Below are 18,475 nucleotides of genomic sequence, written 5' to 3' on the forward strand. Positions count from 1 at the left end.
GGTGAATACAGGGTTATAAATACAAAGTAGGTTTAATAATGAATAAAAAAATAGAAGTGCGGGTTTGCTACTACAAACAGCATAGTGAACGCATTATTGTGGCCAAGATAGACACAAAGCCCATGCCTACTACAGTAGTACAAGTTTATATGCCAACTAGCTCTGCAGATTATGAAGAATTTGATGAAATGTATGACGAGATAAAAGAAATTATTCAGGTAGTGAAGGGAGACGAAAATTTAATAGTCATGGGTGACTGGAATTCGTCAGTAGGAAAAGGGAGAGAAGGAAACATAGTAGGGGAATATGGATTGGGGGGAAGAAATGAAAGAGGAAGCCGCCTTGTAGAATTTTGCACAGAGCATAACTTAATCATAGCTAACTCTTGGTTCAAGAATCATAAAAGAAGGTTGTATACCTGGAAGAATCCTGGATTTACTAATAGTTATCAGATAGATTATATAATGGTAAGACAGAGATTTAGGAACCAGGTTTTAAATTGTAAGACATTTCCAGGGGCAGATGTGGATTCTGACCACAATCTGTTGGTTATGAACGGTAGATTAAAACTGAAGAAACTGCAAAAGGGTGGGAATTTAAGGAGATGGGACCGGGATAAACTGAAAGAGCCAGAGGTTGTAGAGAGTTTCAGGGAGAGCATAAGGGAACAATTGACAGGAATGGGGGAAAGAAATACAGTAGAAGAAGAATGGGTAGCTCTGAGGGATGAAGTAGTGAAGGCAGCAGAGGATCAAGTAGGTAAAAAGACGAGGGCTAATAGAAATCCTTGGGTAACAGAAGAAATATTGAATTTAATTGATGAAAGGAGAAAATATAAAAATGCAGTAAATGAAGCAGGCAAAAGGGAATACAAACGTCTCAAAAATGAGATCGACAGAAAGTGCAAAATGGCTAAGCAGGGATGGCTAGAGGACAAATGTAACGATGTAGAGGCTTGTCTCACTAGGGGTAAGATAGATACTGCCTGCAGGAAAATTATAGAGACCTTTGGAGAGAAGAGAACCACTTGTATGAATATCAAGAGCTCAGATGGCAACCCAGTTCTAAGCAAAGAAGGGAAGGCAGAAAGGTGGAAGGAGTATATAGAGGGTTTATACAAGGGCGATGTACCTGAGGACAATATTATGGAAATGGAAGAGGATGTAGATGAAGATGAAATGGGAGATAAGATACCGCGTGAAGAGTTTGACAGAGCACTGACAGACCCGAGTCGAAACAAGGCCCCGGGAGTAGACAACATTCCATTACAACTACTGATGGCCTTCGGAGAGCCAGTCATGACAAAACTCTACCATCTGGTGAGCAATATGTATGAGACAGGCGAAATACCCACAGACTTCAAGAAGAATATAATAATTCCAATACCAAAGAAAGCAGGTGTTGACAGATGTGAAAATTACCGAACTATCAGTTTAATAAGTCACAGCTGCAAAATACTAACGCGAATTCTTTACAGACGAATGGAAAAACTGGTAGAAGCGGACCTCGGGGAAGATCAGTTTGGATTCCGTAGAAATGTTGGAACACGTGAGGCAATACTAACCTTACGACTTACCTTAGAAGAAAGATTAAGAAAAGGCAAACCTACGTTTCTAGCATTTGTAGACTTAGAGAAAGCTTTTGACAACGTTAACTGGAATACTCTCTTTCAAATTCTGAAGGTGGCAGGGGTAAAATACAGGGAGCGAAAGGCTATTTACAATTTGTACAGAAACCAGATGACAGTTTAAGAGTCGAGGGGCATGAAAGGGAAGCAGTGGTTGGGAAAGGAGTGAGACAGGGTTGTAGCCTCTCCCCGATGTTATTCAAACTGTATATTGAGCAAGCAGTAAAGGAAACAAAAGAAAAATTCGGAGTAGGTATTAAAATTCATGGAGAAGAAGTAAAAACTTTGAGGTTCGCCGATGACATTGTAATTCTGTCAGAGACAGCAAAGGACTTGGAAGAGCAGTTGAACGGAATGGACAATGTCTTGAAAGGAGGATATAAGATGAACATCAACAAAAGCAAAACGAGGATAGTGGAATGTAGTCAAATTAAATCGGGTGATGCTGAGGGTATTAGATTAGGAAATGAGACACTTAAAGTAGTTGAGGAGTTTTGCTATTTAGGGAGTAAAGTAACTGATGATGCTCGAAGTAGAGAGGATATAAAATGTAGACTGGCAATGGTAAGGAAAGCGTTTCTGAAGAAGAGAAATTTGTTAACATCGAGTATAGATTTAAGTGTCAGGAAGTCGTTTCTGAAAGTATTTGTGTGGAGTGTAGCCATGTATGGAAGTGAAACATGGACGATAACCAGTTTGGACAAGAAGAGAATAGAAGCTTCCGAAATGTGGTGCTACAGAAGAATGCTGAAGATAAGGTGGGTAGATCACGTAACTGAGGTATTGAATAGGATTGTGGAGAAGAGAAGTTTGTGGCACAACTTGACTAGAAGAAGGGATCGGTTGGTAGGACATGTTTTGAGGCATCAAGGGATCACAAATTTAGCATTGGAGGGCAGCGTGGAGGGTAAAAATCGTAGAGGGAGACCAAGAGATGAATACACTAAGCAGATTCAGAAGGATGTAGGTTGCAGTAGGTACTGGGAGATGAAGAAGCTTGCACAGGATAGAGTATCATGGAGAGCTGCATCAAACCAGTCTCAGGACTGAAGACCACAACAACAACAACCGTACTTTCCTGTCATCTCGGTGAAATAGTCTAAATGACTTCCATTTAAGATGTGATACTGAGTACGTAAAATTCATTGTTTGAACTCAGATATGACGTTTGGCACCTATGCTATGATTACTGCCTAATGTCACTTTCCATATAATCTACATTAGGAAATACGGAAGTAATGAAAAAAGATATACCGCAGTATTCTCAAGTGGCTTAACAAATCGGGCTTGAGAGGCCGCGTTACGAGAACGAGTTGTTTACGTCTTAGCTGTGACAAACAGCGTAGATTAAGGGGGGGGGGGGGTATTGATTTAGAAACGGAGCGTTCAGAGTACACAGATGTCGTTCACATGGCTAACTCTCTATGAAAATCGACTGTGAAGTTCGCATTCGAAAACCTATTTTCCCGACCAGAAGCGCTTGAAATTCAACGTATTTTTGAGAGAAGTGCTCAAACTCGATCCTCACGAACTGATTGGCATTCATCTTTCAATAGTAACAAGTGGTGTGTGTAAAGCTTATCAATGACAATTGCTGTGGCCAGCTCATTCAGTCGTCAGGCGGCTTTTACAAGTTTCTTCACTTGAATAACGGTCTAGAGAATGTCCTGGTGGATCCAGCGGTCATTGGAATACGAACGGTACCTGTTTTCGAACTGCCCTTTGAGGTGACTGCACAACAAGTAACGTCAGCACTGCAGCAATACGGAAAGGTCCTCGCCTTTACTGAAGAAAAATGGATGAGCTTTGAGACATATCCTGTTCTCATTGGTGTACGCCAAGTAAGAGTCGATTTCCTGAAACACATCCGCTCTTACGTATATATTTTTTGGCTGTCGTGTAGTATTTATGTATGAAGGGAAACCTCACATATGCTCCGGTAGTGGCCTCTCACATACGTCGAGTCACCGCGAGGAACTACGGCACCGCTCCCCATTGCACGAGCGCCTAGCGCTGAACCACGATAGCAACGCTGCAGTATGGACAAGTCGTGAACCAACGAGTGAGAACGTTGCAAGACGCTCCCAGTTGCGCTGTCTCGGAGCGTGTTGATCCCATACGGACGGAAGGGACGGATGTGGTCACTGACGTGACGCTCGAGAAAGGAGGGCATGTAGAAACTGCAAGTTTGGGACATTCTCAAGCATGTGAAACGAAGGACGGACACACGCCACAGCAACAACAAAATAAGTAGTACAAACACAGTGCAGTACTCCGGCGACGAGTCATGAAAAGGAACAGGAACCAGAACATCAAGAGACGGCCTGAGGTCAGAATGGCTGTGGAGGCAGTGGTTCGACGCCCATGCACGTGGACAGTGTGCGATAGCCCGAACCACAAAGCGGTCCATATAGACGGATTCCTATTGCCCCTCCACACAATCCTGTTAATTCGAAGGATGAAGTTGAGTTTGACAACTCGGATACAGGAAAGACGGATATACCAACGACAACAAAGGACGCAAACAAAAACAAAGGTACCATGGACATCACGATACAAGGAGGAGCGAGTGAAACAGCCGTCGTCTCGGAGAGAGAGCGGCGGGTTCAGCAGCAGAATATTTAACGGAATTCTGCAGAATGACCCCCCTACAGGCATATCGAATAACGACGATCAACATCAAAAACATCAGCAATGGACATAAATTACAGCTTCTACGTGACATGTTACGGGCAGCGAATGTTGATACCGCCTTATAACAGAAATTAAGGGACGCAGATCTCCACTAACTGCTAGCTCATATCCACCCAGGTACCGCACAAGAGCTGGGCGTTGCAGTGCTGACCAAAGCGGGTACCGAAGTTGAGGACGTCGAGTTTCTACCTTCGGCGAGAGGAGCAGCGCTTACGCTCCTCGAAGTCCGGATCGTCAATGTATACATCCCATTTGGGTCCAGCAACAACGTGCTTCCTCCGAATTCTATCGGACTGAGATGATTCCCCTCCTCACGGGCAGGTAGAATCATGTCGTTCTTGGACGTGATTTCGATTGCGTACTGTCTCCACGCGATCAGATACAAAATTAGAATGCATGCCCACATTTCCACCATAGTACCTGACATGACCTTGTTGGATACATGTACCTGCCTACGCACCGGGGCACATCTACTTTACGGCTACGTCACATAATACGTAACGAGACAATCATGAATGTAGCAAATGTGGGCTTCAGTGGTCTGGCAAATGGATCCTAGTGCCTTATGTGTGCGGTATGGGCTCGACTCCCACTTCCAGCGTGTGTTTAAACACACATGAAAAGATCTCCTGTACCTCTAGCAATGCGAAGCAAGGAACGCCAAGTTGTACCGTATTTCAGAATCCATATTATAAACATCATAAAGATTCGCCAGCAAATGGGGCAGAGCCGGTTTATTTTGGACCATAGCAGAGGTGGAAGTCGTGACAAATAGAAACTCGATCGCTGATGGGCTTCCTTAGATTAGAAACTTTATTTTACTCATGTTTAATGGGCCAATGGTCGTTTAAGGTCACATAGCTCCTCTTTATTTGAACTTGAGACACTGAAAAATTTTCTACAGGACTGGAATTCGAATTCGGATCTCCTCTTTCGTAGTATCTGACAAGCACGGAATGATATGGTTCGATCATTTCGTTGTTTTTCTCCAAGATGGCAAACTCTTCTACATCTCCACGAAAGTCACATACGTGGGTTTGAATTCCGGTCTAGGGCAAAGTTATCCATGGTTTCGTTTCAAGTCCGTTTTCACCGAACTACTACTGATAAATAATTTTCATTTTTAATGTCTCTTCATGTGTTTTCAATAATAACGATAGGTACCGTTATTTCTAGTCAAACATGCACACACCTCACTGATGGTGAACAAACAATTCTTGTACAGAAAACAACGGCGATAGGTGCCAGTTTCGATTCCCGGTGTTGCAAAGAAATTGTATCCTGATTTAAAACTCAGACACCTCGCTTTTGATGAAAAAATTCAATATCTAACATTTGATTTTACTTACTTCAAATCTGATTTCGTGCTGAGTTCGGGTTCCCGTTACAAAACTTTACATCAAGGCATTTCGTTTTAAACAAGTACAAACTTTGTCACATGAAACTATAGTAAACATAATAAAAGTCTTGACGGGATTCTAGGCAGAGCACAAAAATTTGCTGGTGAAAGCTTCGATATTTCTCGGCTCTTTATGTCCAGTCACCGGTGACGAACGCTGCTGTGATCGAGTCCTGCTCCGAAACGAAAGCTTTGCTTAGTTACAGTGGCTATAGATGTTTCGTTTCAATAGAGATCCAGAACAAAAAAGTTCGTCAGTCGTTTAAAGTTCAGACATATACTCAAATAAATGCTCAATCGTGAGTGGAGAGAAATTGCTGGTGATGAGATACTAATTTTGAGGTTTCCATAGAGCGATTGCCACTGTTAATAGAGTTGCTTTTAACTGTTTAGTTCAACATCCAGTTTATGGCAAATCACTCGTATCAGGAACGACGTTTCAAGCGTGCGGGAAAACCTTATAAATAGCAAAAATACTTCGAACTGACATAGAACGTCAGAATATCAAGATATTGTCTCAAAATCTCTTGTTCATAAAAATATTTAATTTTTCCTAAAGATTGCTAGAATAACTTATGTAGCGGAGATAGTTGACACAAATTGTATTCAGTATGTCAGTGATTTTGAAATATCGCTTACTGTACGGTAACAAAACTTGCTAGAATTAAGACTGTCTCATCTCTAATGAAGCAATTTCTCGTACGGTATTTACAATATCGTCGCGTCGATTTACAGCTGGTCTTATTACCTTACAGAATAGTAAACTCTAGTGATCCCTTGTGGTATCCATTTTGTATTGTCACGCGACTGTATTGTAAAGATATCAGAGGACCTGCAAGACAGCTACGTTATGTGGCCTGCAAGCATATCAGGCGAAACGCAATTCAGTTCGTTCGAATTCTTTTGGGTACGATAGACTGTTGACGTACCCCATGTTTCTAGTTAACTATTTTTGCGTACATTGCAATTAGCACCGTGAAGTTTATCCTAACACACTTAAGATACTGTGAGTTTGGTGTAAGAACTTTTGTCTCAGAAAAATATTGCCGTCAACAGAGAGATATCATCTAATGCTACCACTTTTTTAAGTTTGCAGCCAGAATATTGCTCCTCTGGACGTGGTCAATTAAGTAACCGTAAGACTAGAAAGAAATCTAAATGAATCCATGTAACAGACTAGGCGACAAAAAATTATTGGATATTATATTTAGTAATTTAAATATAAAAGCAATTGTTAGAAAACTACCCGAAGCGAATTTGCACAGAGGAAATCAAGTAAGGGAAAACAGGTATTGATGGCTCCAATTATGCGTGTATCGATCTATCTGATTCTGTACACATGGAGTGCTTAGAAGCCTGAAGATGGCATTAATGAAATGGCAAAACAGGTTATGTAAGAAAACTAAATTCTGAAAATATACGAGGGCAGTTCAATAAGTAATGCAACACATTTTTTTTCTCGGCCAATTTTGGTTGAAAAAACCGGAAATTTCTTGTGTAATATTTTCAAACATTCCCGCTTCGTCTCGTATAGTTTCATTGACTTCCGACAGGTGGCAGCCCTGTACGGAGCTGTTAAAATGGCGTCTATAACGGATGTGCGTTGCAAACAACGGGCCGTGATCGAGTTTCTTTTGGCGGAAAACCAGGGCATCTCAGATATTCATAGGAGCTTGCAGAATGTCTACGGTGATCTGGCAGTGGACAAAAGCACGGTGAGTCGTTGGGCAAAGCGTGTGTCATCATCGCCGCAAGGTCAAGCAAGACTGTCTGATCTCCCGCGTGCGGGCCGGCCGTGCACAGCTGTGACTCCTGCAATGGCGGAGCGTGCGAACACACTCGTTCGAGATGATCGACGGATCACCATCAAACAACTCAGTGCTCAACTTGACATCTCTGTTGGTAGTGCTGTCACAATTGTACACCAGTTGGGATATTCAAAGGTTTGTTCCCGCTGGGTCCCTCGTTGTCTAACCGAACACCATAAAGAGCAAAGGAGAACCATCAGTGCGGAATTACTTGCTCGTCATGTGGCTGAGGGTGACAATTTCTTGTCCAAGATTGTTACAGGCGATGAAACATGGGTTCATCACTTCGAACCTGAAACAAAACGCCAATCAATGGAGTGGCGCCACACCCACTCCCCTACCAAGAAAAAGTTTAAAGCCATACCCTCAGCCGGTAAAGTCATGGTTACAGTCTTCTGGGACGCTGAAGGGGTTATTCTGTTCGATGTCCTTCCCCATGGTCAAACGATCAACTCTGAAGTGTATTGTGCTACTCTTCATAAATTGAAGAAACCACTTCAGCGTGTTCGTAGGCACAAAAATCAGAACGAACTTCTCCTTCTTCATGACAACGCATGACCTCACACAAGTCTTCGCACCCGAGAGGAGCTCACAAAACTTCAGTGGACTGTTCTTCCTCATGCACCCTACAGCCCCGATCTCGCACCGTCGGATTTCCATATGTTTGGCCCAATGAAGGACGCAATCCGTGGGACGCACTACGCGGATGATGAAGAAGTTATTGATGCAGTACGACGTTGGCTCCGACATCGACCAGTGGAATGGTACCGTGCAGGCATACAGGCCCTCATTTCAAGGTGGCGTAAGGCCGTAGCATTGAATGGAGATTACGTTGAAAAATAGTGTTGTGTAGCTAAAAGATTGGGGAATAACCTGGTGTATTTCAATGATGAATAAAACAACCCCTGTTTCAGAAAAAAAATGTGTTGCATTACTTATTGAACTGCCCTCGTACTGCTGTTTGGCGACTTTTCTTTGGTAAATATCTGACCACCCTCTGCCCCATGTCCAAGAGATACACGACTAATCGTTGAAAGGTTTTTAATGGCAGGAACTGCGTTTTGGCACTGAAATGTATCAATGGTTAACAGGTGAAAAATTTTGCCGGCCCGAGTCTCGAACCCGAATTTCCCGCTTTACGCGAACCGCCACCGTAACTGCTCCGGCCTTGTGCTCATGCATCACTTGACCCCAATTTCGAAGCTATTACTCACAACTGACTTTAGCATGTGAATGTATCAATAAGATGTCGTCGTCATCGTATACAGGGTGAGTCACCTAACATTACCGCTGGATATATTTCGTAAACCACATCAAATACTGACGAATCGATTCCACAGACCGAACGTGAGGAGTGGGGCTAGTGTAATTGGTTAATACAAACCATAAAAAAATGCACGGAAGTATGTTTTTTAACACAAACCTACGTTTTTTTAAACGGAACCCCGTTAGTTTTGTTAGCACATCTGAACATATAAACAAATACGTAATCAGTGCCGTTTGTTGCATTGTAAAATGTTAATTACATCCGGAGATATTGTAACCTAAAGTTGACGCTTGAGTACCACTCCTCCGCTGTTCGATCGTGTGTATCGGAGAGCACCGAATTACGTAGGGATCCAAAGGGAACGGTGATGGACCTTAGGTACAGAAGAGACTGGAACAGCACATTACATCCACATGCTAACACCTTTTTATTGGTCTTTTTCACTGACGCCCATGTATATTGCCATGAGGGGTGAGGTACACGTACACACGTGGTTTCCGTTTTTAATTACGGAGTGGAATAGAGTGTGTTCCGACATGTCAGGCCAATAGATGTTCAATGTGGTGGACATCATTTGCTGCACACAATTGCAATCTCTGGCGTAATGAATGTCGTACACGCCGCAGTACATCTGGTGTAATGTCGCCGCAGGCAGCCACAATACGTTGTTTCATATCCTCTGGGGTTGTGGGCACATCACGGAACACATTCTCCTTTAACGTACCCCACAGAAAGAAGTTCAGAGGTGTAAGATCAGGAGAACGGGCTGGCCAATTTATGCGTCCTCCACGTCCTATGAAACGTCCGTCGAACATCCTGTCAAGGGTCAGCCTAGTGTTAATTGCGGAATGTGCAGGGTCACCATTATGCTGATACCACATACGTCGACGCGTTTCCAGTGGGACATTTTCGAGCAACGTTGGCAGATCATTCTGTAGAAACGCGATGTTTGTTACAACACGCAACTGAACGTCGGAGGTTTCAAGCGTCAAATTTAGGTTACAATATCTCCGGATGTAATTAACATTTTACTATGCAACAAACGGCACTGATTACGTATTTGTTTACATGTTCAGATGTGCTAACAAAACTACCGTGGTTCCATTTTAAAAAACGTAGGTTTGTGTTGAAAAACATACGTCCGTGCATTTTTGTATGGTTTGTCGTACACAATTACACTAGCCCCTCTCCTCACGTTCGGTCTGTGGAATCGGTTCGTCAGTATTTGATGTGGTTTACGAAATATATACAGCGGTAACGTTAGGTGACTCACCCTGTATACGAGCAAAAAAATTTCAGGAGATGCGGAATGCTCTACTGAAGAATTTCAGATAGGGAACCTGGGTTCGGAGAAGCTATGTTAAGGAGATATGGAAGTATATTTGCATACCACTTCGTCTAGTATTACTGTTTTGTAGCTTAGTGACAACTAACATGTGTCGGCTGGTCCCGGCGGAGGTTCGAGTCCTCCCTCGGGCATGGCTGTGTGTGTGTTTGTCCTTATGATAATTTAGGTTAAGTAGCGTGTAAGCTTAGGGACTGATGACCTTAGCAGTTAAGCCCCGTAAGAGTTCACACACATTTGAACTAACATGTGTACCAGTTTACACGTACTGTGCAGTTTATTTAAATGTATATTCTTTATTTCCTGCAAGGAAACAAAAAGAAAGAGCCTGAATACTTGTAAGTCGTTATGCAGGTTGTGTTTGTTTTCCTGGTCCACAAGGTGGCTCCGTTGTAGCGCATTTACATTGTCCCACGGCAGAACATGCTATGAATCAAGGACTGACCCACTCAGTGCTATTCAGAGATGTATAGTATAATACGATGGAGCAGTACCGGTATACAGTTTCGCAGAACTCAGTGACATGCACCTTGGAGAAATACGTTTCCATGCTCTCGCAGCTGAAAGGCTGTACAGGGAACGATTTCCTAAGATGTATCATCCGTCAGGAGTGTTTCTTTATCTCGAGCGACGAATGAGAGAGACTGGTTCACTGGAAAGAAGAAACGAGGGACCAGACAACATAAGGACCAGTCGCACACCAGACTTGGAAGAGGAGATGCTAGTACGAGTTGCAGCGGACCCCACTACAAGTACTCGTCGTATTGCACGTGAAATGAGCGCTGCACATACTAGCGTGTGGCGAGAACTCCACGAAAAACAATTACACCCGTATCACCCGTAACGATTCTACACAGTGTTTGTGACTGAATTTACATTGTGTCAGTGGTTGCTCCAACAACCTATTGATCGATCTGATTTCTCTCCAAATCGTACTGTTTACTGATTAGGTCGTGATGGTATTTCGAACAGCATGAATAGCCATGTGTGTGATAAGACAAACTCTTATGCTTCAGTAGAGTCACACCATCAAGTACGTTTTGCTGTGAATATCTGGACCGGGGTTGTAGGAGGAAATCTCATTGGGCCATATATTCTACCTGGCCGTCCGAGTGCCCACCTCAACTCGAGTTTCGTGCGAAGTTCTGAGTTGTTGAGAACGTACCCTTTTCTTTTCGTAAGAGGACGTGGATACAATATGACGGTGCACGGCCTTACTTCAGTGTGGACGTCTGCAACCATCTCAATGTTGTATTTTGTGGTCGCTGGATTGGAAGGGGAGCTCCTATTCGATGGTCTGCCAGGTCACCTGACCTGAATCCGCTTGGTTATTTCCGAAGGGGATATCTACGGGTAAAGTCATATGCATTAGACCCCAGTGGATACTGAGATGGAATAGCTGCCAGAATTGTAGCTGCCTCTGATGTGATTTCAAACACACCAAGGATATTTATTTATCAGGGTGAATCTTGTTCATCGATGTCATGCTTGCACCGTGGTCGATTGCCGTCAGTTTCAGCACATTTTGTAAGACACAAAACAAATGGTACGTTCATTTGCAGAGAACTGTAACTAAAGTAAGCAAAAAGTACACAGTAATGTGATTTTATTCGCGTTATCTCCTTAAGATTGTTTCTCCGACACCAGGCTCCCTACCTCAAATTGTTCAGTGGAGCATCCTCTATGTCCTGTTAAACTTTTGCACGCTCTGACGGAAACACCCGGTATATAATAGGTGCCGACAACCAACGATGCTGCTCGCATCCGGGAGGACGACGGTTCAATCACTCGTCCGGCCATCCGGATTCAGGTCATCCGTGATTTCCCTAAATCGCTCCAGGCAAATGCCGGGATGGTTCCTTTGAAAGGGCACGGCCGACTTCCTTCCCCGACCTTCCCTAATCCGATGAAACTGATGTCCTCGCTGTCTGGTCTCCTCTCCCCACCAATCCAACCCCCAACCAACGATGCTGTTTTTCGGTGCGTATGCACACCATGCCCGATCTCTTACGGGTATCAGCAACAGCGAATACGGGTTCGGAAGTGGGTGTCAGTAGTGAGTAAGAGTCTGAAATTTGAGTCGGAAGGGAAACGTGCTCGGGTGGCAGAGGCGATGAAGTCGAACGCTCGCGTGAAATGGGAAATGCGGGCTCGGTTCTCACTCCGCCACAAATTATCACCAGTTACCATTGATACATTTCAGTGCTCAAATCCGGCTAACGTCATTAAAAATTTTTGAACAATCAACCAAAAGACTGCTGTGTCAAAACATTATCAGGAAGGAATAGATCTTGACCCCTATTAATTCCTATCGAATATTGGTTCAGGCTTCCAGACCAACGTGAGCGTATTTGGTTCTGCAGGTAGGTTAAAGAAGTGGTAAAGAAACATTTACATCCTCAGTTTTCTTTTTTTATAAATGTTATCTCGTTTAGCTCGTCCTAATATGTAAAGTCACAGAACACCAACCATTACGCACCAGAAACTCCTCATCAGTAGGCTGAGTCGACGTTAGACAATGTTAAGATTAAAAGGAAAATCACATCATTCTGTCTTTCGGATCATGGGACAGCAATCTCTTGAGATGTTCAAGAAGGAATAGACAGTTTCATTTCCAAAATGGTTTTTGATCTATTTAGTTTGTGACGCGTTTCACTCTCACAGGAGCATCACAGACATTTAGACCATTGTCGCGTGTTCGTAGAAGAGCGGAACAGTAGTCCAGAATGAATCTATAAATGTTGATTATCTCTCAGACATTTATGAGATAGAAGGAACAATAATTGATGACAGGAGTTACAGTACAACAGTCATAGGTTTTACGAGAACCATCTAGCAACGTTTCTGGCTTCATTGCGGACTGTTGTTCTGCTCTCCAACGAACACGTGATAATTTTCTGGATGTCTGATGACGTTACTCTGAGAGTTAAAAGCGTCATAAATTAAATAAATAAAAAACAATTTTGCAACTAGACTGCCTATTATTCTTTGAATGTTAAGACTGGTGTTTGATAAGAAATGTATTGGACAGTTTCATATGGACCATCCTGTATCGGTTTCTAGGATCCAGACGATGCCAAAGAAAAGCAATGTACAATCTTAAAAGAATCCGTAGGAAAAAATTGTATCAGTTATGCATTTGGCCCAAAGAAAGCCTGAGACTTGTTACTGGGAGACTGCGCGATTATGACGACATTAAAGACGTACGTTTTCAGTAGTGATCAGAAGTAACTGAGTAAGAGATATGCTTATTACACTATTCATTTCTGTTACCACAGTGTGAGTAGCTGCTTTACAGATATTAATGTATTTAAAATTCATCTGAACTACTAAGAAAATCTGCGTTTAGCTTCATTAATTTAAAACATTCGTCATTCTGCTGTAGTGTTACGTATCTATAATTCTGGTTTGCTTTCTGAATATAAAACCGGTTCGTTAGGAAATATACTGAAACGTAATTCATACTTACGGAATTTTTATACGTTTTACCGCTTACATCTATTGGTGTCGTCTGCTTCCACATTTCTAGACCTAAAATACGGTACAGTTTGTCACTTCTACTATCTGTTTGTGTAGTCGGTCACTAAACGCGTCTATGTGTCTTGTGCATGGAGTGTGGCCAACTTAATCGTTAGCTTTCGATTCACTTTCTCTACAAATTATTCTCTTCGTCTGCGATTTGCATTATGTCGTTTAGTTTTTAGTTTTTGTTTAGTTACTATGTATGTGCCTCAGGAGTGAAGCAAAGGTTTAGTGGGATTTGAAGATTTAGGCTAATCTAGTGGCTGTTGAAATGAAGACAAATACTGCAGCTAAGATTCCTTCATAATTTTGTTTTCTTTCTGAGGTAGCCTTGTAGGGCTTCTTTGCGGGAAGAGCCATTCTTGCCCTCGGCAGCAATGTAAATGCCGTATGACATTAATGCCTATAGTATCCACTAGCACGTCAATGGTCAACCTTTCTGAGACCATCACTCTTGAAGGAGATGAGATGTCAGCTAAAATGTTAAGTCTGTAGGCAAACTTTGAATTCGTTAAAAAAAATAAGGACAGTTTTCTATTTCTAAAATGAGGAAAGATAAATACTGTTAACTTGACATTGAAATAAATAAAATTCACATTTTAAATCGAGAAATAAATGGTCAATGAGATGTTAGGTAATGTTTATTTCTTACATTTAGTTTGATCTTTTCCACTGGCTGTCATAATGATGCTCCACGTCCAACCGATTTCACGATTTTGTTTCCGTTCCTACATTACTCGAAAATTCTTGTTCGTATCTATAAGTCGTGGCATATGTGTACAGCACTCTCACATACGATACTGCAGTTCCTGTGTTGTCTTCGGATATGCTTGCGTGTCCGAACTAACAGGCACTGCGGCGACTACAGTCGTTATAAAATACATGAAATGTATTCGCAGTTTCGATTATGACAACCATCAGCTATGTAAGTGAATGAGGACAATGAATCTTCGTGCCGGAACGGAACTCGAAGCCAGACTTCCGGCTTATCGCGATAAGCGTTTAATTCTGGTTCTAGTCCCGGTGCGGAACAAAGTTCTGCGTTCGACGATCCATTATACAGGTAATTGGTTTCTATATTCACAGCTGCGAATACATTTCAAGTACTCTCACACTCGAAAGTTTTTCAGATAATAAAAGATACTAATCACCAGCCTTTCGTCGTCATGTTGCTAATTCAGTTGATGCTTAATTGTTTTGAGATCTCCTCGTTGTGTCTAAAATGTTCTATTTTTCATGTAATTCCAATACTTAAGAATATTCCTTCATTCACTGAAACATGTTTTTAAAGACAGAGACTTTCTTGTTAGTATTTCTAATGAGGAAAACAGTTTATATACATATCTTACGACAGGTAGAGATATATGAAATTCCTAAATCACCCTTTTCATTACTTGTTATAACATCATCATTCCAGCGAAAACTGTAAGCCGGGAACCATAGTCTGTGTTTGTCAGAATATTCACGAAATTTCTTCGCAAGCCGAGGTCAGTCACACTTCCTCCTTCAAATTAATTCACAAAACACACGAGGGACGAAATAAATACATTATCTACTATATGTACTCGGATGGCGAACCAGCACCTGAAAAGCGAAGCAACGGTGACATATCTATTCAAAAATGGTTCAAATGGCTCTGAGCACTATGGGACTCAACATCTTAGGTCATAAGTCCCCTAGAACTTAGAACTACTTAAACCTAACTAACCTAAGGACATCACACACACCCATGCCCGAGGCAGGATTCGAACCTGCGACCGTAGCAGTCCCGCGGTTCCGGACTGCAGCGCCAGAACCGCTAGACCACCGCGGCCGGCACATATCTATTCGGTCGAATCATTGGGTGTGCCATGCATCAGTTGCCCGGTTGCAGTTATCATTGACTGCGTGTTAATGTCAGTTTAAATTATGCAAACATTCATTTCACAAGCTTCGTGTCCATCGCTTTCAGTACTCGCACTGACCGTATTTGAAAAAAAATTTAATTTTTGGTTACTTAGGTAATAAATATTGGTTTGGTCGGAGTTTAGTTTTTCCAGCAAATAAATATTAGTATAAAACATTAATAAAAAGGAGTTTTTAAAATGAAACTGATTTCCTTACTCAGCCTATAATCGAATCCTTTTTGGTTTATCCCTCAGAAAATCTCATTTTACGCTGCAGTGAGGAATTACCCCGGGCTTAGAACCGCTGATCTAAGGATTCGACCACCTAAACGGAAAAGACCATTGGGCACCTTTCCTGTTCGAAACATAATGTTCCGAGTAAATTTTAACTACATAATATATATAACCGAGATAAGTAGGCATGAGGTGTCGCTGTTTGTGTTCTTGATTATGAAGATAGCCAAGGGAGGAAGCGAAATGATCGTCGGCGGGTAGCCTACTGAACCCTCACAGCTCATAGAAGGCTTTCGAATCCAACATGCCCAACCGACGGACGAGTCACCACAAACAGTAACACACTCACTCCCTGCGACAATGTGGGGAGGACAGGCACATAGTCCTATAATGTATAAATTCATTTAGCTCCACCTGTTCCCCTCATCGGGCAAACACAAACTTTGACAATTCCTTCGAACATAGGGATTCAGAGCACCCATGGTGCGTTCTTCCATCATCTCACAAGTAAGTATGCATTAGCAGGTTTGGCTGTAGGATACTTACTCTGGGTAAAACTGTTATCTAGGCTGAACTCTGTAATTACCGAATTGTTTCTTCAAGACGGCCGATTGATGTATCTCGTATCACGCCAAAGTGTTCCTAGCCTTAGTTGCATTATTGCTTTCTTTGTTGGTGACAGAATCAGATATTAACACACAACTGGTTTTAACGCTCGCAGCTGAAGCAGCCCCTGACGTTCAACTCCAAAATACAAGCGGTCACGTTACCAGCGTCTCAGCAGCAGACAATGGCTGGAACAACGGCCACTCTGGTCGGATGGGGAGCCACAGAGGTAAGTTAGCATACACTACACCGAAGTGCTTCAAATGTGTGACAGAGCATACAGCGGTATAACTTGGTTGTAATTTCTGAATGTGTACTGAAGGCTCGAGCAGCGAAGAGATAACGGTAGTTTAATCAAAATGCTTTCGTTCCAATTCTAAGGCACTTCAAGATTGTGAGACCTTCAAATTGGAAAGAGAAGACAGACAAGTACAATAAATTCTGTTAAATCAGAACTATTACCAGTAATCCTGGAGGAGCTTTTCAGACTGTGAAATGCAGGACTGACAAGATTATATGTTTCAATACACTCATGCTCATAAATTGGGGATAATTGCTGAATGTAGTGCCACACAACGTGACACTACACAAAACTGGCACTAATAGCGTAGGCGCATAGGAAACACACACGACACAGATCTGTAAGTCCACGGTATTGGTGATAAGTTGAGAAAACCGTTCCGAAACACATGTGCTACAAAACGCCACTGTTTCCTGCGCATGTACCCCGACATCAGCATGGGATATGATCACCATGCACACGTACACAGGCCGCACAACGGGTTGACATACTCTGAATCAGGTGGTCGAGCAGCTGCTGGGGTATAGCCTCCCATTCTTGCACCAGTGCCTGTCAGAGCTCCTGAAGTGTCCTAGGGGTGTGAAGACGTGCAGCGATACGTCGACCGAGAGCATCCCAGATGTGTATGTGTTCGATGGGGTTTAGGTCTGGAGAACAGGCAGGCCACTCCACTCGCCTGATATCTGCTGTTTCCAGGTACTCCTGCACGATGGGAGCTCTTGGCCCGTGCGTTATCATCCATCAGGAGCAAGGTGGGACCCACTGCACCCCTGAAAAGGCGGACAAACTAGTGCAAAATGACGTCCCGATACACCTGACCTTTTACAGTTCCTCTGTCAAAGACATGCAGATGTGTACGTGCACCAATGATAATCCCACCCCACACCATCAAACCACGACCTCCATACAGGTCCCTTCCAAGGACATTAAGGAGTTGGTATCTGGTTGCTGGTTCACGCCAGATGAGAATCCGGTGAGACTCACTGTTCAGACTATACCTGGACTCGTCCGTGAACATAACCTAGGGTCAATGTTCCAATGACCATGTAATGTGCAGTTGGCACCAGGCCATACGGGCTCTCCTGTGACCAGGGAACAGTGGAATGCACCTTGCAGGTCTCCGGGCGAATAAACTATGACTGTTCAATCGTCTTAGACTGTGTGCCTGGAGACATCTGTTTCGATGGCTGCAGTAAGGTCCCGAGCAAGGCTACCTGCAGTACTCCGTGGCCGTCTGCGGGCACTGATGGTGAGATAGCGGTCTTCATGTGGTGTTGTACACTGTGGACGTCCCGTACTGTAGCGCCTGGACACGTGTCCTGTCTGCTGGCATCGTTGCCATAATCATGAAATCACACTTTGTGGCACACGGATGGCCTGTGCTACGACCTGCTGTGTTTTTACCAGCCTCCAGTCGCCTAATATTCTACCCCTCATAACGTCATCAATATGTGTTCTTTGAGCCATTTTCAACTCATAGTCACCATTAGCACGTCTCAGAACGTCTGCACACTTACTCGCTGCACCAAACTCTGACATGCACCAACAAATCTCTGCGTGTGTGGACTGCTGCCATCGCCACCGTGCAACGACCGCTGGTCAAATGCACCGCATTGATCATACCCTGATGTGGTTTAAACCCGCAAACCGCCCACCAGAGCGTTGTTTCACCATGTATCAGCATTATCCTTAAATTATTAGTATGAGTGTACAATATTATGTTGGTTCATAAGTTCCTGACGTTTTTGTTTTTCATGTTGGTATTCCTATTACTATGGGTTTACCT

General features: G+C 43.0%; 1 protein-coding gene across 1 annotated transcript in view; it reads left to right on the top strand.

Moving 5' to 3' along the window:
* Positions 1 to 18,475, top strand: part of LOC126260218 (trypsin-1-like) — a 96,458-nt gene that overhangs the window by 39,026 nt on the left and 38,957 nt on the right. The window contains exon 5 of the mRNA XM_049957518.1: positions 16,504 to 16,617. Coding sequence (XP_049813475.1) covers positions 16,504 to 16,617 — 114 coding nt within the window. The remainder of the gene's footprint in view (positions 1 to 16,503; positions 16,618 to 18,475) is intronic.

The sequence above is a fragment of the Schistocerca nitens genome, chromosome 5 (genome assembly GCF_023898315.1).
Source record: "Schistocerca nitens isolate TAMUIC-IGC-003100 chromosome 5, iqSchNite1.1, whole genome shotgun sequence".
NCBI lineage: Eukaryota > Metazoa > Arthropoda > Insecta > Orthoptera > Acrididae > Schistocerca > Schistocerca nitens.